This window comes from Gymnoscopelus braueri (genome assembly GCF_963280865.1).
Source record: "Gymnoscopelus braueri genome assembly, chromosome: 15".
Lineage (NCBI taxonomy): Eukaryota > Metazoa > Chordata > Actinopteri > Myctophiformes > Myctophidae > Gymnoscopelus > Gymnoscopelus braueri.
In genome coordinates this window covers 46648357-46668191 of record NC_137620.1, presented here as the reverse complement: position 1 = coordinate 46668191, position 19835 = coordinate 46648357, and the positions used below count along the sequence as shown (strand labels likewise).

Below are 19835 nucleotides of genomic sequence, written 5' to 3'. Positions count from 1 at the left end.
AGACTTGCCTCCGGTTGATCAGATCGGGAGCACCTGTTATCATTCTCCTAGCCTCGATCTCCAGGCTTTTATTGTTTAGTTTTGCTAAAAAATAAAAGCCTGGAACAGCGCGTCGGTGTAATAATAATAATAATAATGAATTGCATTTATATGGCGCTTTTCTAAGTACTCAAACTTACTCAAAGCGCTTTACAATGGTTCATTCATTCATACAGGGGGGGGGGAATTGGGAGGTGGAGCGGCGAACAGTCGACGCCAGCGTCCCCACTTTTCCCACATTCACACACCAATAGTGGCAAGCTAGCGCCGACCGAATCATTGGAGGCAATGTAGGGTTCAGTGTCTTGCCCAAGGACACTTCGACATGTGGACAGGAGGAGTTGGGATTCGAACCGCCGACCCATGGATCAATGGACGACCTGCTCTACCTCCTGAGCCACAGCCGCCCAGTGTACCGGTGTACCCGGTATAGGAAGTGTTTTATTTCCCCGACCAACCGGAGTGCAGTGGGCGTCATTTCTCCTCTGTCCTTCTCTCTCCCCACTAGCAAAACCCATTGGAAATGCATTGGTTGCTTAAAGTTAATTATTTCAAAAACTACAAATTATTTCAAAAAGAAAAGTACAAGAGGTGGGGTTCTGAGAGTCTTCCAACAACCTACAACCGTCTTTGTTTCCATGAGTAGCGAAAGTACTAGTACCTAGTACTAGTACCTACTGTATGCTGATGACACCCAGTTGTATCTCAGCATCACACCAACCACTCTGCTACCTCCACAATCCATTGTCAACTGCCTCCATGCAATAAAGACCTGGATGACCACCAACCTACTAAAACTCAACAGCAAGAAAACGGAACTCATGGTCATGGGTCCCAAGGCGCAGCTCCAGAGGATTGGCGATTTCCACCTCCATGTGGATGACGGCTCCATCTCTCCATCCGCTGAGGTTCGCAACCTGGGTGTTATCTTGGACTCTACCCTCTCCTATCAATCCCACATCAAATCCGTCACCAGATCCGCCTTCTTCCACCTCAAAAACATTTCCAGACTCCGGCCGTCACTCTCAGACTCTACCGCTGAGACCCTCATCCACTCTTTCATCTCCTCCCGCCTGGATTACTGTAATGGTGTCCTGTTCGGGCTCCCCAATAAAACCCTGGATAGATTGCAGTATGTGCAAAATTCTGCTGCCAGAGTGCTCACCCGCACCAAACGCTGGCAGCACATCACCCCCACCCTCAAACACCTCCACTGGCTTCCGCATCACATACAAACTACTCCTCCTCACCTATAAAGCTCTCCATGCCCTAGCCCCAGGGTACCTCTCGGACCTCCTCGACAATTACATCCCAGAGCGGGACCTGAGGTCTTCCGACTCGGGGCTCCTCACCACCCCTCGTAGCAACAGGCGGACCCTTGGCGATAGAGCTTTCAGCGTGGCAGCCCCTGACCTCTGGAACTCTCTCCCAATGGAGATTCGCCAGATGCCAACATTGGACTCCTTCAAGTTCGCACTGAAGAGACATTTATCTACCCAGGCTTTTGGCAATTAATTTGTTAACACATTGCGTGCCAATCGCGTAGTTCTACGCGAACCTAAATAATTGCGCAACGTGCCAGTCGCGTAGCTCTACGCGAAGCAGTCTTTTTTCTTTCTTTTTTCTCGCAGTGACACATTTCATTGTAGGCCTCTCTCGCAGTGACACATTTCATTGTAGCACACCCGGATATGGAAATATCCGTATCCGGAGATTTTCGCTCCCACCCGCCGCCGCTCTAAATCTTCCCCTAATCCGCCGTTATCTCAGAGTTTTTTTTCTCCTCGCTGAACGCTGTTTAACAGAAACCGCGACTACTGCAAAATGGAATGTCGCCGATTGAAACGGTCTTCTCTGGGCCACTCACACAGCTACCCTGTGTGTCTACAATCAGTTTAACGAGCGATCATAAGTTATTTAGCGAGGTCTGTGGCGACGTGAAAAAAACAAAAAAACAACAATAAATCGCTGGCACTGGTGAGTACATTATGATATTAAACTCTGGCGTGGAATGTGTTAAGAGAGAACTCGCTAAAGCAATGGACCAGAGCTACATTAGCCATACCTTTGCATTGTGGAAGTGGAGGTGACCACCCACTAATTTCACATGTCACACTGGGTGAGCCGACCATCTCGAATCCAGCATCGCACTTGAATGTCACATGATGCTTATATCCATAAGGGGGTGGAGGACCCTCAAACCGATTCAGATTTGGGACATTAGGCGTTTCACAGTTGACCACTGTGAGAACAAAGAAAAACAATTTTAAGATGGGCTGAAAAATATGAGACACGTTGACAGTAATGGTTATCAAAATTAGAAGGCTTTATATATATTAATTATAATAATTCCATCTAATAATTGTTTGAGGAAGGGTTGAAAATATTGAATAAATGTTTGAGGAATGGTTGAAAGTAACACTGAAACTTACTTATACATGTTGGAGGTGCCGGATGGAACTTCCCATCAGTTTGACAGTCTAACGAACTCTGTCCATTGAGTGTGAAATCCCTATTACATTTGTATGTCACAACAGCTCCATAATCATAATCGTCATTCACTGGACTGAATCCGCCGTTTTCAATGTCAACTGGCTTTCCACATTTAACCACTGTAGAATAAATATAAGACATCAGAATGGAGAAACGAGAAAAAGAAATGGAGAAAAGACATAATTACTTTACGGTCTTATTTAAGTGTATTTTGATTACTAACCTTCACATCTTCCAAATCTGCCCATCCAGGTCCCATCAGCTCCACAACTTCGTTCATTACTAGGTGCCGGTACCAAATAGTAACTGGGGGAAAACAGGACAAAGACATTAAACACTCCTGTCCTGAGTGTTAATGGAACTGAAATGTATAAATGAACACTGAGACTTTATTTGTACATTCCAGCAGGATTTAGACAAAATGTGCATGCAATTTTACTGTGATGGGACAATTTATTTCCAACTACCCCACGGTTATTATACTGCCCTACAGTGCAGTAACTACGCAAAGTGTCAAACTGATAAAAATGTCTTTAACCACTTAATCTCTATAGATACTTTGTTGACAGTGTCCCCCAGGGCTCTATAATTGTCACCCTAATGTTTTCCTCTCGCCAAATCTCTTGCCAAAAATAGTAGATTTACAGGCTCACAACACATCAATGCATGGTGAGCTTGTAGATCTGCTATTTTCATGTTTTTCACTGAATGTTTGCCTATTATAAGATATTCAGAATAGGTACACTTGGGTTCCTGTGGTTAAAGTGTTTCAACTGGCCAGCCTATGGGTTATAGGTATATATTAAGCAATAATGCATACATATTCATGAGGTAATTGTTTCTCCCCAAAAATCCTGATGGCTGATACCTTTGACCTTAATAATAACTTTCCGAAACAGAAACAAGACTGATGGAAGCATCAAGTCATCACTAACCCAGTATTGCAGGTTATCACAGCCTTGTCACCAAACTGATTCCCCTCAGGAAGATCTATTCTTCCATTATCCGGTTCCGGAATTGAGCCACAACTTTTCCCTGAAAAAAATAAAATAATAATAATCTTAGCAGGAGAAAATCCATTCAACATATTATATATAGTATAGAATATATGGTTGCAAGTGTCATTGGGTGATAAGCTGTGATTAAGAGTCCTTATACATTTCAGAGTTTTCAAACTAAGATAAGAGAGATGATTGGGATGATTACTGAACTTTGTTTTTTATTACAAATAGCAGTCAATGTTTAAGGATAAAAAGTGTAAATATTTACTGTCACATAGAAGTGTCACAACAGCAGGAGTCCAGGTTCCAGCCCTGCATGTTTGTTTCGGATTGCCCCCCTCGATTACATAGCCCGTCTCACATTCCCAGGTAGCGTTAGTTCCATCTGGAAACGTCGGTTTGAGGATGTCGGCGCTACTCAAAACTGTGTTTGCAGGTCCATTTGTGGGTTTGGGACAGTCTTGAGCTATGAAAGAAAAGCGATACGTTGTGAGTTGAAGTGGCAAAGCGTTAAGTTTCACGTCCGACCCGGGATTCAAACCCAGGTCTCACGCTTGGTAGAGCAAAATTCTACTGCTCTGTCAAGTAGGGCTGCACAAAATATCGAAAATGTATTGGGATCGCAAAATCAACAAGCATTTGAACAATCCAGGTATAAGCATGTTTTTGTTTGTTGTGCATACAGTAGTCTATTATATTTTCTGGGTTCTATGTTAGCAGCAAAAACCTAAAGGTAGAAAGACTGCCACCCCCTGTACTCAAACTTTCCAAAAACTGTCAAGGTTTTCCCAAAATAGCAGATCTACAAGCTCACAACGCATCACATTGTAGATCGGCTTTTTTTGAATAGTTGAAGTATGACAGGGGGGGGGGGGGCGGGTGGAGTGGCAGTGGAGTATGGGGTGTGTGTGTGTGTGGGGGGGGGGGGGGTCGGAGCTTGCAGTGTACAAACGTTTTAGCATCAAAATATACTTTGAATACCAAAGTAAAAGTACTCAATGTTCAGAAAATAGCAGATCTACAAGCTGCCGGATAACACGTCACATTGTAGATCGGCTGTGTGTGGTTACTGTAGGTTTTGTATTAATAATAAAATCTGCAAAGTAACAAGTAACTGAAGCTGTCAAATGCTGTCATTGTAGTGGAGTAGAAGTAACAAAAATGGAAAGGAAAGTAAAAGGACCTCAAAATTAAACTGCATGGCAAGCACTTGCATAGTACTTGAGTAAATATACTTAGTTACTTTGCAGCACCACTGCCTGACAGCCAATGACTGACAGATTAGGTAGCAGCAGCTGCAATGATTGCTAGAGTGTGTAGGTGCATGGGTTTATATTAATGGTCTTAACTAAAAATGTATACATCACACAGCTTAGATCTTTGGATTAAATCGGAGAGCAGACCCGTGCGCACTTGGTGATGTAAAATAAATATCTGTGCAGTCCATATCATGAAGATGCAATAGCCTACATTGACAATCTTCAATGGTACGACGACTGACACGTTACTATAATGGCAGTGTCCAGTGTGTGTTTCTAATGGGTTACAATCCATATATACCATATGAAACTATTTATTTTCATGGTCAATTTCAAGGCCACACAAGTGTTTACCCTCAGGGAGGGTAAACATGTATGCTGAAACATTGCAAGTTTGCGTGTCAGTGTATCAGTGTCTTGCGTCGGGCGCATCGGACACATCCGGGGTATGACTAGTGTGCTTGTATTGTGATACGGACCGGCACCAGCACCGGGAACATGAGCCACGTGTGTAAAACGCAGCACTGCGCTGCGCAGTGCAGCACTTTGGCTGCCATATCATGTTATGTGTCCAAAGTGGCCGCTGATAACCCAACATTACATAGTGCCGGTTTGATTTATACTCCATTGTATGACAGTGTTTCCCGCTGAAAATACCAGATCTACAAACTCACATGTCGCATCATGTGAACACTGTATGATGAAGTATAAATCAGGCTATATTTGCTCAATGCCATTGACCGGATCTGTAGGTGGCAGTAAGTCAATAAAAGTTTCTCCCGTCTGGTGTATATATATTTTATGGCAAAAGGGTGGATTTTACACCAAAGGTGGGGTTCTGAGAGTCTTCCAACAACCTACAACCGTCTTTGTTTCCATGAGTAGCGAAAGTACTATTTTCTTGATTTTACTAAAGTGTAGACATCATAAACCTTGTCAATGAGGAAATACTTAAGTCCCTGGCATAGCGTTAAGAGAGAACTCGCTAAAGCAATGGACCAGAGCTACATTAGCCATACCTTTGCATCGTGGAAGTGGAGGTGACCACCCACTAATTTCACATGTGTGTGCTGATGTCACACTGGGTGAGCCGACAATCTCGAATCCAGCATCGCACTTGAATGTCACATGATGCTTATATCCATAAGGGGGTGGAGGACCCTCAAACCGATACAGATTTGGGACATTAGGCGTTTCACAGTTGACCACTGTGAGAACAAAGAAAAACAATTTTAAGATGGGCTGAAAAATATGGGACACGTTGACAGTAATGGTTATCAAAATTAGAAGGCTTTATATATATAATAATTATAATAATTCCATCTAATAATTGTTTGAGGAAGGGTTGAAAATATTGAACAAATGTTTGAGGAATGGTTGAAAATAACACTGAAACTTACTTATACATGTTGGAGGTGCCGGATGGAACTGCCCATCAGTTTGACAGTCTAACGAACTCTGTCCATTGAGTGTGAAATCCCTATTACATTTGTATGTCACAACAGCTCCATAATCATAATCGTCATTCACTGGACTGAATCTGCCGTTTTCAATGTCAACTGGCTTTCCACATTTAGCCACTGTAGAATAAATATAAGACATCAGAATGGAGAAACGAGAAAAGACATAATTACTTTACGGTCTTATTTAAGTGTATTTTGATTACTAACCTTCACATCTTCCAAATCTGTCCATCCAGGTTCCATCAGCTCCACAACTTCGTTCATTACCACGTGCCGGTACCAAATCGTAACTGGGGGAAAACAGGACAAAGACATTAAACACTCCTGTCCTGAGTGTTAATTGAACTGAAATGTATAAATGAACACTGAGACTTTATTTGTACATTCCAGCAGGATTTAGACAAAATGTGCATGCAATTCTACTGTGATGGGACAATTGATTTCCAACTACCCCACGGTTATTATACTGCCCTACGCAGTAACTACGCAACGTGTCTGATAACAAGGGAACCAGGAGACCTGGTACTGCCAGACCCCTAGTGGTTGAAATCTGAATGGCCGGGCTTCGCATGACGTGTGTCCCTTCTATGCCCATGTATGGACAGACTTTTTTGGGGGACAGACTTTTTTTTGGCTGGGGCCGGAGGACAAAGTGACAGACTTTTTTTTGGCTGGGGCCGGAGGACAAAGTGACCATGCCCATGTATGGACGAAACAGGTACAAAGCCTCATGTAAGCCCGACCCCTTGGGTCTGGCAAAAATGTCTTTAACCACTTAATCTCTATAGATACTTTGTTGACCGTGTCCCCCAGAGGTCTATAATTGTCACCCTAATTTTTTCCTCTCACCAAATCTCTTGCCAAAAATAGTAGATTTACAGGCTCACAACACATCAATGCATGGTGAGCTTGTAGATCTGCTATTTTCATTTTTTTCACTGAATGTTTGCCTATTATAAGATATTCAGAATAGGTACACATGGGTTCCTGTGGTTAAAGTGTTTCAACTGGCCAGCCGATGGGTTAAAGGTATATATTAAGCAATAATGCATACATATTCATGAGGTAATTGTTTCTCCCCAAAAATCATGATGGCTGATACCTTTAATAATAACTTTTCCCCAGAATTTAGCTGTTAATTAATTCCTCCCCACACAGCAATGTGTGTTGTCACTGATGTTGTATTATACTGGCTCACCAGCCAGCGAGGAGCCCCCACCGGGAGAGCCTTTGTCCTACTCCTCCGCCCCACACACCCCCCACCCGGCTTCCCTCCCCAAAACACGGGCCAATTGTGTTCGTATAGACACTCGATAAAACCGGATGCACCGCGATGGATTCGAACCCCCAGACTCTGCGTGGTAGGCAGGCACTTTACCACTGCGCCACCCGAGTGCCCTAATAACTTCATTTTGGCCAAAGCTTCAGCTATTGCATTTAACTTTTGTAGGACAGCAACAAATAACATAACATTTAATGTGAAAAAAATAATCTAATCGAGATTTCTAAATCTAAACATTTTCATCAATTGAACTCACCACTGTCAAATACCTCATATACAGTAGGCTTTGTGCATAATGGTAGTCCCAGGTTTTTTCAGAAGGTGGAATACAATTTCTGGTTTGTTTTCCCATAGCTTCATTTGAACTGGAAACACATATTCACATGATTCCAGTTCAAATCTGCTGATGGGCCAATCAAAGGAAAATATGGGAAAACGAACCAGAAAAGGGTACTGATATGCTACGGATATGCACAGAGCCTATTACATTTAAGATAAAACTAATACAAATCTAATAAAACTAAGGCCTTTTTTTTATAATAATAATCGTTAGTTTGGCAACCATCTTAACTGCTTGCAAGCTGAGAGCACAGTCAAAATTACAGTTTGTAAATAAAAAATAACACCCTCTTATTTTTTGCAGTGTGGGGAAGTAGTGTGTGCAGCAGATAATGAAAGTATTTTATCATTAGACAAAATGGTATCAAATGTACTTTTGTACAAATGTACAAAAGTCCATTGAGCAAAATATCATTTTAAATATACCCCAGATTGTCAACCATGAACTTCAGAAACAGAAACAAGACTGATGGAAGAATCAAGTCATCACTAACCCATCATTGCAGGTTATCACAGCCTTGTCACCAAACTGATTCCCCTCAGGATAATCTATTCTTCCATTATCCGGTTCCGGAATTGAGCCACAACTTTTCCCTGAAAAAAAAGAAAATAATAATAATCTTAGCAGGAGAAAATCCATTCAAAATATTATATATAGTATAGAATATATGGTTGCAAGTGTCATTGGGTGATAAGCTGTGATTAAGAGTCCTTATACATTTCAGAGTTTTCAAACTAAGATAAGAGAGATGATTGGGATGATTACTGATCTTTCTTTTTTATTACAAATAGCAGTCAATGTTTAAGGATAAAAAGTGTAAATATTTACTGTCACATAGAAGTGTCACAACAGCAGGAGTCCAGGTTCCAGCGCTGCATGTTTGTTTCCGATTGCCCCCCTGGATTACATAGCCCGTCTCACATTCCCAGGTAGCGGTAGTTCCATCTGGAAACGTCGGTTTGAGGATGTCGCCGCTACTCAAAACTGTGTTTGCAGGTGCAGTTGTGGGTTTGGGACAGTCTTGAGCTATGAAAGAAAAGCAATACGTTGTAAGTTGAAGTGGCAAAGCGTTAAGTTTCACGTCCGACCCTGCAATGATTGCTAGAGTGTGTAGGTGCATGGGTTTATATTAATGGTCTTAACTAAAAATGTATACATCACACAGCTTAGATCGGAGAGCAGACCTGTGCGCACTTGGTGATGTAAAATAAATATCTGTAGTGTAAAAAATGTGGCCACAGTGACTTTATGAAAACTCGGGGCATTTCTCCTCTGTCCTTCTCTCTCCCCACTAGCAAAACCCATTGGAAATGCATTGGGTGCTTAAAGTTCATTCTTTCAAAAACTACAAATTATTTCAAAAAGAAAAGTACAAGCATAGATGTCCACAATAAGCTGATTTTTTACAGTTTGAATTAAGCTTCTGAGTGAAAGTATGTAGGAGTAGTTAGGTGCCAAAGTTTTGGGGAGAATAATAAAGGAATAAACGACAATAACTATAGTGTGGTCGCTGCTTCTGCAGCGAGCCCACAACTAGCACATCCACGTATGTAGGTGTGGGACATGCTTTTGATCGATGACCGTTAATCACATGTTGCATAATACATAATAATTGCTCCCGATGAGCAGGTGTCTTGCATGGTTTCCATCGGTGTATGAATGTGTGTGTAAATGGGTGAAATCTTAAAGGTTTAATGACATTCACTTTTACACCACATTCAAAGTCTTTGTCCTGGTCCTTCAAAAGTGTACAAAAAGTTTTAAGTGAAAATTCCATTCCAGTGATCCATGGCAGGTGTTTTTCTCTCACATTTCTAAAGCCTTTTCAACTGCAATGAAAAAAGAAATCTTTGCCTGCGGGTGTCGCTGGTGAGGGATTTTGCCTGTCAATCATCGCCTCTGCTCCGCCCCCCCAAAGGAAAGGATAGGGGAGGGGAGGGGCGAGGAGGAGAGTGGGCGGGATTAATCGACTGTGACCTCACTGTCGAAGGGCCAAGCTCAGATTACTTTTCAGCCTAGTTATTCAGAAAACCCCAGACCACAGAAAATCCACTGAATGTTCTAAGTTCAGGTTTTTTGGGTGTAATTGAGGTCATAAAACCCCAAATAAAACATTGAAAATAAAAAAAGTGAAAATGAATGTCATAGAACCTTTAATGGCAATAATTTTGCAAATTTCAAGCTCCAATTTAACACTAATGGTATGTATTGGTTCACACCTAAGGCTACAGCCAGCATACAGAGAACAATGATGTGTTGTGTATTAGTTTGTCTGACACCCTAGTTCAGGGGTCTTCAACAGAAGCCCCCCCCCCCCCCACACACACACACACGCACACACACACACACACACACACACACACACACACACACACACACACACACACACACACACACACACACACAATTCTGTACGACAAGTTTGCAGATTTGGATTATTATTACAAAACATACATTAACCACCTAAATGTTATACTATGTATATAACATAGCAAATGTATTATTTTAATGCAAAACGTTTATTGTAGCACTTTGAGATTTGCCCAAATGTAAAGTGCATTATAAACTATAATTGTTATTATTATTATAATGAGTAGCCACTTTTACAACTCATTTACTACTTTTGATGCTGTAAGTGTATTTTGATGCCGATACTTTTGCACTTTTATTATTAGTATAATTATAATAATAATTATTATTATTATTACATTTACCCAAGTAAAATTTTGACTACAGGCCTTTCACTTGTAGCAGAGTATTTCTACATTGTGGTATACTTTTACTCCACCGTCTCGTTCTCCATGTTGACAGATTTCAATGTGTCAATTTTGACTACAGGCCTTTCACTTGTAGCAGAGTATTTCTACATTGTGGTATACTTTTACTCCACCGTCTCGTTCTCCATGTTGACAGATTTCAATGTGTCAATGTGACAAGGAAGGATGACATCATCTCCCACCATGGCCATCACAGGCTGAGGTGACCCTATGACCTGATGTTGTCCTTAAAACGAAACAATGGATTTACTAGTATTAAAATTATATTGTATTTTTTTATGTCCAATGTATTTGTATTTAAGTTAACATAAGTATAATTAAATGCATTTCAAATTAAATAAAAATGAATCTTCAGGATTCCAACTCAAAAATAGCAAAAATTTAAATCAGGATTCCAATTTCAAAAATAGCAGATCTACATCTAAAATCTGCTATTTTTGCTATTTTTGTGTGAAAGGCAAAGTACGGCATTAATTTACGGAAAGACGGGGATAAGGGGTGTCTGCCCCTTTGGTGTATGCAATGTGGCCCTCTGGAGTGAGTGTGGAAATATAGTGGCCCTCTTCACCATCAGAGTTGCCTACCCCTGCTTTAGAGTATAGAGATATGAATCTGTAATGTTTAATTTGTATGGTCTGGATCTCATCCTGGTGACAGTGTGTGTAATCAATCATATAGTGTGATATAAAACCGCAATGATATTAATTGTGACAGACGATTTCAAGAAAGACAGTTAATATAGTATAGTGTGAAACGATCTATGACTCCTCGACCACTTTACTAGTCCCATTCTATAGTACAGTAGGAACCGGAGGGGGTGTCAGAAGGGCCTGGATGTCCCCCCACTATTGAAGAGACACTATTGCGATCGACTGGTCTATTTATTTATGTATTTTTCCCGAGCTGCGCTGGTCTAGCACCGCACCATATTGGCTGCATGCTTGCCTCTTGCCGCAATGAGCGTTCTGTTGGCTACTAACAGTTAACTCACTAACGCTCTGGACCAGGGCTATTGCTCTCTCAACTCATCAACTAGGCGTCAGACAAGCTACTAGGTCAATCAAAGAACACGTTTTCTGTATAGGATCAACTCTCTAGTCAGTAAGAATACCTTGAAGAATGAAGATTCTCACAGGGGCCCTCATCCAAGGTCATTTCGACTATGCATGCTTCTCATGGTATCACTACACCACTAAGGCCTTAAAAACAAGGCTCCAGACATCCCAAAACAAACTGGTCAGGCTACTTCTTGGCCTCAATCATACAACTCATCTAACCCCTGCTCATTTTGCTAGGGTTGGATGGCTCAGGGTTGAGGACAGCGACTTGCAATGGGCCTGGTCTACAAGATACACCACAACATTGGGATAGCCATGTACCTGTCAAAATACTTCATAAACGTCCATAATCATAACACCAGAACTGTCTATTGTACATATTTCTTGTTTTTCATACCAGTAACCTGTAAGCTGATTGTATGACGTTCTGCATAGTAGTGTATATCTGTCTGTTTTCTTAAATGTCATCATGATTTGAGTGCGTTTAAATAAGCCATTGTGCTTTTATGAGTGATCCAGTTTAGAGGACCTTGTATTGTGAATTGTACTTCCATGTACTGTTTCCATTTATTTTCTAAATAAAGTATTCAATCAATCAATCAAAGCTAACGCATCATTGTTCTTTGTATGCTGGCTAGCCTATAGGTGTGAAATAAACTCGGGCTGCTAGAATCAAGTGCTGCTATGCAGTCTATGATAGACTGACTGACCAGGGATCAGATTACTGCAGCAGTAATAGGTTAGTATAGGCTACCTCCGTGGAATCAAAGTGCACGGCGTGCACCGTGTGGCATGTAGGCCTATGATGTGTGATCATGGATTCATTAATACATTTAATCGAGGTGAATCCCGGCGGTCCGGGTGCGTCTTTCTTTTTTTATTTTTATTTTATTGTCGGCTCCACTCGGATCTCTTGGAATCAATTTCAGGTTCCATTAAGGTTTGGGTCATTTTGAACCTGTGAAGAGCTCTATGTGTATAATATCTACAATGTTCACTATGTATTTATTCTGACTTCCTTATTACAAAGTGATGTTTATTGAAATGCAATGTTTAGTTCTTCTAACTTTCACTACTACACACGAAAGCCTCTGTCCGTCTTGTCCAACTTGTGTGGGGGGATATTTGGTCACAACAGTAACAGAGTTTATGCATAGTTTGTTCAGGGTCTCTTCCCTGAGAGAGAGAGAGAGAGAGAGAGGTGTAGTCACTTTGATTTATCCAAAAGTATTATCAGTGTCCAATCCATTATCCATCTGGTCACACATGCTTGCCTCTAGCCGTAATGATCGTTCTGGTGGTTACGTGTAGTTGCTCTCTCAACTCATCAACTAGGGCAGGGGTCTTCAACGTTTTCAGTCCAAGGACCCCCTAGCTGAGAGAGAGACGAAACAGGGACCCCCCTCTATATTGTTTAAAATTGTGTTTCAGATTAAACTTCTTTTGTTTACTTGGTCTGCTCTTTTTTTCCTCTACACCTATACCTCTTTGCCAAAAATAGCAGATCTACAAGCTCACAACGCCTCGCGCTGCGAGGCGTTGTGAGCTTGTAGATCTGCTATTTAAAAAAAAAAAAATCATATCACACAGTAGTAACTCTGAGGACCCCCTAGGGGTTCCGGACCCCCTGTTGAAGACCCCTGAACTAGGGTGTCAGACAAACTAATGCACAACACATCCATCAGGCTGCAGACAGTAATCAGCAGGGGGGCATTCATTATTCTAAGGGGGGCCACCTGTCACTCACGCACGCGCGCGTGACCGCGTTTTTTTATTGTACTGTGATATTGTACTTTTTTGGGGTGTTTTGTAACTCTATTTCGGTTAATTCGGTTAATTTACCTTGCCCCTATATATAGCAAGCAAGCAAATCACACAGTGAGAGTGCTTTGAAAAGGGCTACAAGTAGTATAGGCTACTATTATGCACCAACAACAAATACAATTCTAGCATTATAATGTCTTTAATGTAATGTCGGCATCGCATCTCCACAGACTCCACGGCGGGAGAAAAAAAAGGCAGCTTACTGCGCTGCTGCGCACATAACAGGCGGGCTTTCACTTATGACATCACATAATATACATACTCACTGTATGCACATAACACTCTAAGGTGTTAAAATAAAGGTGCTTACCCCCACGCCCCCAATGTTAACTCTCGCTACGGGGTAGTAGTTTAATATAATAATCCATATCTTTCAATAAAGAAGTGTTTTAATGCCGTCTGTGGCCGAACGCAATTTTTCGCCCTCGTTTACTTCCTGTTTACATTGAGTGTAATTCCGGGTTTCACCAGATGGGCGCGTCAATACCGCCCATTGGGAACTTCCGACAGAATCGGCCACAGACGGCATTAAAACACTTATTTATTGAAAGATATGGATTATTACATTAAACTACTACCCCGTAGCAAGAGTTAACATTTGTGGCGTGGGGTTAAGCACCGTTTTTTTCAATTTGTACATGTTTGGAGTGTCTACGGGGCATAGTGCAGAAAGTCCCTGTGTCCATGGGGGGTGAACCCTACAACTCTCGTAGATTGAAAACGTCAGAATCATAAATACGTCTACGAGAGTTGTATTCTACAGCTATAATGACACCATCTCCACGGCGGGAGGAAAAGGGGGGGAAAGGCTATGCACCAACAACACAAATACGTTGAGCATTAATTTATAGGCCTAGTGTCTTATCACTCATAATAACATAATAAGAGTCTTATGTCGCAATCTCCACGGCGGGAGGAAAGGGAGAAAAAAAAACGCTCGCACGGAGGTGTGATCAAAAAGGTGGTCAACTAACTCAAAACAAATCCGACTCGGTGCAGTGGAGTGGCGGTGCCAGTGTTAGAGTGTACCTTTTATTATTGCATTTTCATCATTTATTTCAACACCCGAAAAAAATATATGTCTGTAAAATAATTTGTAATAAAAAAATATATATTCTGGCCAATCTGAACTGGGGGGGGCACAAAGTCTTATCTGGGTGGGCATTGCCCCCCAATGCCCCCCCATAGGGCCGACACTTCATTGTTCTTTGTATGCTGGGTGTAGCCTTAGGTGTGAAATAAACTCGGGCTGCTAGAATCAAGTGCTGCTGCTATGATAGACTGACTGATCAGGGATCAGCAGGGGCCAGTTGCACCACCTCACACTAAGTTCAAACTTAGCCTAGTTATAGCTTAAAGGGGTAGTTCACCCCCAAAATGACTTTTTTTCTATGGATTACTCACCTTGAATTCATGGATATTTTTTTGTTTTTGTCGCATTCCTTCCTCTATTATTTGATTATAATAAATTTTGCCCCATTGATTCCAGTAGGAGACACAAATGCATTTGTGTCTCCTACCGGAATCAATGGGGACAAATTTATTATAATCAAATTATTGGCTTAGGAATGTGACAAAAACAAAAAAAAATCTATGAATTCAAGGCTCCATGGGGTGAGTAATCAATAGAAAAAAAGTTATTTTGGGGGTGAACTACCCCTTTAACCTTTTTAAAGCTTTATTTGGCTATTAAAAAATAGCAGATCTACAAGCTCATAGTGCGGCACTCGGCGCCGTGCTATGAGCTTGTAGATCTGCTATTTTTGAATAGCCAAATAAATCTAAAAATGACAGATACTTTCCTGGTCTAAATGTTTTGTTTTTAAAGCCATTTAAGCTATAGGCTAACTAGGCTAAGTTTGAATTTAGTGTGAGGTGGTGCAACTGGGTCCAGATTACTACTGTAGCAGTTAAAGTGCGGGGCGAGAGAGAGCAGCCACAAACTATAGGCTACCTCCGTGGAATCAAAGTGCACCGTGGTGGCATGTGTGTGATCATGGATTCATTAATAATAGAGGTGAATCCCGGCGGTCCGGGTGCGTCTTTCTTTTTTCTTTTATTTATGTCATCCTATAACTTTATCCAAAGCTATAGTGCGTAGTTAGTTAATTAAATTCCGAGGAGTCCATTTACTTACTCTTCGGACTCGGAGTTCGGAGCCACCCAAACTGACTGTGAATGTCATGACGTCACCGTCAACCCCCCCCCCCCCCCCAACCCCTACCCCAACCCCAGCTAATGTCCTCTGACTTTTTCGCTCATGACGGCGCGCTTGAGGCCTACCTGACATTACTTATCCACTAAAAACATCTGCAGCCGCTCCCTTCCCTATATCCGTCACTACACCGTAATAACCTTTAAGTTGTAATAATAAGTTGTATATAACGTTACCTGTCACAGATGTGTTGTAACAGCTGCTCCATATGACCAGGAGAATGTTGAAATAAATCCACATCCATGACCTCATGGTACAAACACTGAACTCCATTTTTATTGTTGCTCCTTGAGAAAAGTACGAATTTACTTTCGGTTTTACCAAGCCATGGTTCACATGACGCTCGTCTGTCACAAGCGTCATGGTGCAACTTGTTCCTGGTTCTGGAAATGTCTCCATTTACAGCCCGTTCATCTACATAAACGTTCACATTTCAAATATAAAGTGTTAACCCCACGGCCAAGGATGTAACAAATTGAAACGCCTGGATCTAAGTACCCGTATCCTCCGTATTATTCAATAAAAAGCATTTTATTCAGATTGACGGCCATTTCTTTATAGAGTTATAATGTATCAGAGTGCAACACACCTCCCAACCGATAGGGTCGCCTAGTTGAAAGTATATGGAAACAATTCTGAGGAAATGGCCACCAATCGGATTAAAATGCTTTTTATTGAACAATACGTAAGATACGGGTACTTAGACCCACGCGTTTAAACTTTTTACATCCGTGGTCATAAATACGCGCTTTGTATTTGAAATGTGAACGTTTATGTTGATGTACGGGTTGTGAATGGAGAAATTTCCAAAAGCAGGAACAAGTTGCGCCATGATTGTCATGTTCAGGGCTAGTTTTTACCTACATGTCTGCAGTAGATGTCGCTGTTGAGTCACATTTAGGTGCCTGATGCTTCCACAAGTCACTCAATGGTAATTATCAGTATCAGTAGACTATGTATGTAAATTAATTATAATATTACCTACTATTATTGCATGGTAACTGTCAGTAGACTATGTATGTAAATTATTTATAATACTACCTACTATTATTGCATGGTACAGTAGACTATGTATGTAAATTAATTATAATATTTCCTACTATTATTGCAACAACAGTACAACATATTTGTACTGTTGGAAGTGGTGTAAGTGTCCCAAGAGTTCCTTCACAGAAATGAAGTGGAGTCAGAAGTATAAACTATTTATATTTATAATGTAGCAGAGTGAAAGTCATCAGCTTGCAAAAAGAAAAGAAGCAAAAGATAAATACAACAAATATGTAAATGTATTTAGTTGCTGTCCACCACTGGCTGTTATGTAGGCTGGTGGTTCTCAAAGTGCGGTCCGGGGACCCCCAGGGGTCCCCAGCGAAATTAACTTGAACTTGAATCTTGACAAATTAAGATTAAGATATATTCTTACAGGGATGTTTAGGAGAGTAAGTAAATACATAATGCAAAATAAATCAAATAAATAAATGAAGGGGGAAAAAACGATTTTAATTAACTCTAATCGTTACAGTGACATACGACAATGGATGAGGGGAGTAATAAAGATAAATAAAGATACATAATAATAATATTATTATTATTATTATTATTATTATTATTATTATTATTATTATAAATATATTTTAAACTCCAAATCAAACAATACAAATATATTGTACTCTGACATACTGGATGTAGAGAGTGATTGAGACAGTGTCATCTTTGAGCAGATATCAACATATCATATCAACATGAGATTATGTCACAATGTGAATAATGGGCCTATAATTGTCCTTTGAAGAAGGAATAGTATTAATTAAATAATACATTAAATTAAATTATATTGTCATGTCATCACGTTGTTCAAATAAAACTGCCATAATATACTCTAAAAACAGGTCAGTTCTCTATTGGCAGTCTGTACTAAAGGGAGATGTTGTTGTTCTGGAATAGAATGCCAATGAATGAATTAAAATAGTGAGCATAGCCTATTTGGAATGAACTTGTAAAATATGCTACAAAGTTACAAACGTAACAAAAAGTGTTACTTGAATAGTGTGTCTGTCTGTCTGTCTGTCTGTCTGTCTGTCTGTCTGTCTGTCTGTCTGTCTGTCTGTCTGTCTGTCTGTCTGTCTATTCCAAAATGTAAAAAAGAAAAGAAAAACGAACAATAAATGTATAATATAAAATACAAAAGAAAAAAATATGAAAAAGTGCCTAAATAGAACTGTAATACATGCCTCTACTTTTTTTGCTCTTAAATGTGACATTTTAATGAGGAATCAGGAATCAGGAGAAGCCCCGCCCGTGCTAAATTCCACCGTGTCACTGTATCCGACCTTTCCTTCTTCAATGTACTCCTTGATCTTAACGCGCATGCGTTGTGGTGCAGTAAAGATAACGCATGCGTGGTGGCGTGCCAGTGTAGAAGCCAAGCCCCCGTCACCAGCAGCCTCAGCGTGCAGTGACTTGTCACAGCAGTCAGCAGCAGCCTATTCTCACCGTTATATTATACTCTATGATAGGGGTCTTCAACGTTTTCAGGCCAAGGACCCCCTAGCTGAGAGAGAGATGAAGCAGGGACCCCCTCTATATTGTATAAAATTGTGTTTCAGATAAAAAAAAAAAATGTTTTGTTTACTTGGTCTGCTCTTTTTTCCCTCTTCACATATACCTCTTTGCCAAAAATAGCAGATCTACAAGCTCACAGCGCGAGGCGTTGTGAGCTTGTAGATCTGCTATTTTTGGCTAAAGTTCTCAGAAAAGGGATGCTAGGATTCAAGTGGTTAAGGTAAAAAAAAAATCATATCACACAAAGTTTTGGCGGACCCCCTGTAGTAACTCTGAGGACCCCCTACTCTCCCCTAGGGGTCCTGGACCCCCTGTTGAAGACCCCTGCTCTATGATTCTCACATAGTCACACTTTCAGAGTCAGAGACCTCCGTTTGGCAGTGGTGTGGTGTAGCCTGGTAAAGCCCCTCCCTCCGGAAAATCTAATTTCCATTTGATTTAAAATAAATTACAAATGAGATTTCCAGAGGGAGGGTTTACCAGGCTAGTGGTGGTGGGAAAAGTTCTCAAAATTTTTACTCGGGTAAAAGTATCAATACTGCAATGTAGAAATTCCTCTGTTACAAGTAAAAGTCCGGAATTCAAAATGTACTTGAGTAAAAGTATCGGCATAAAAATGTACTTTAAAGTACCAAAAGTAAAAGTACTCATTATGCAGAATGTCCCATTTCAAGTTTTCAAATGTATAAACATCTTTTGAAAATAGCAGATCTACAAGCTCACAATGCGTCGCATCACGACGCATTGTGAGCTTGTAGATTGGCTATTTCCAAATGGCCGAAATGTATAACGCTGAAGTGGTTAATGCATGTTTTGTAATAATCAAAATCTACAAAGTAACTAGTAACTCAAGTTTTCAAATAATTGGAGTGGAGTAAAAGTACAATATTTCCCTCTGAGATGTAGTGGAGTAGAAATAAAAGAACAGAACATTGGAAATACTCAAGTAAAGTGAAAATACCTCAGAATTGTACTTAAGTACCGTATTTAAGTAAAAAAAAGTATTTAAGTAAATGTACTTAGTTATTTTCCAACAGTGCCGTTTGGCACAGAGCTATTTTGATTGATTGAATACTTTATTAGTCATAAATGTAAACGGTACAGAGGTAACAGTCAGACATTAAGGCTAAAAGGGTTAGCATGACACAAAAAGTCCTGGGGACTTGTTTCCATTGTGGTCCTATGTATTCAATTCATCAACATAGCATACAAAAAATAACACATTTAATACATGTCATCAACAAATACAAACACTATTATGTACAAAGGAGGAAAAGGAAAAACTGAACCTTTGAAATCATTTTTTATTTCTTGTCCGTGCACCTTTGGAGTTATATCATGGCAAGGTAACTACACAAACCAAACCTCTACCACAGTGGTCGTACCCTTTAAGCAGTAAATCTGATCACCATGGCGGCCCCAATATCTATCAATGGATTTAATGACCAATATATGATACAGTGGATATACACTGGATTGTGCAAAGAAGCAAAGAAGTTCATTTTCATTCACAGAAAGAATA

The 19835-nt window shown here is 40.5% G+C and overlaps 1 protein-coding gene across 3 annotated transcripts in view; it reads right to left on the bottom strand.

Annotated features, from left to right (window-relative positions):
* The window catches only part of LOC308101239 (uncharacterized protein), a 23398-nt gene extending 7355 nt beyond the window's left edge, over positions 1 to 16043 (bottom strand). Inside the window, exons 1-11 of one of the 3 annotated variants that reach the window (XM_080450635.1) lie at positions 15928 to 16043; positions 8706 to 8903; positions 8371 to 8470; positions 6463 to 6545; positions 6193 to 6372; positions 5812 to 6000; positions 3802 to 3999; positions 3468 to 3567; positions 2756 to 2838; positions 2472 to 2651; positions 2105 to 2281 (exon numbers count right to left, since the gene is read on the bottom strand). In XM_080450635.1, the coding sequence (XP_080306761.1) occupies positions 2105 to 2281; positions 2472 to 2651; positions 2756 to 2838; positions 3468 to 3567; positions 3802 to 3999; positions 5812 to 6000; positions 6193 to 6372; positions 6463 to 6545; positions 8371 to 8470; positions 8706 to 8903; positions 15928 to 16024 (1585 nt within the window). In that variant the 5' untranslated portion in view covers positions 16025 to 16043. The remainder of the gene's footprint in view (positions 1 to 2104; positions 2282 to 2471; positions 2652 to 2755; positions 2839 to 3467; positions 3568 to 3801; positions 4000 to 5811; positions 6001 to 6192; positions 6373 to 6462; positions 6546 to 8370; positions 8471 to 8705; positions 8904 to 15927) is intronic. The other 2 variants (XM_080450636.1, XM_080450637.1) reach the window with 2 other exon arrangements.
* Between the last annotated feature and the right edge of the window lie 3792 nt (positions 16044 to 19835).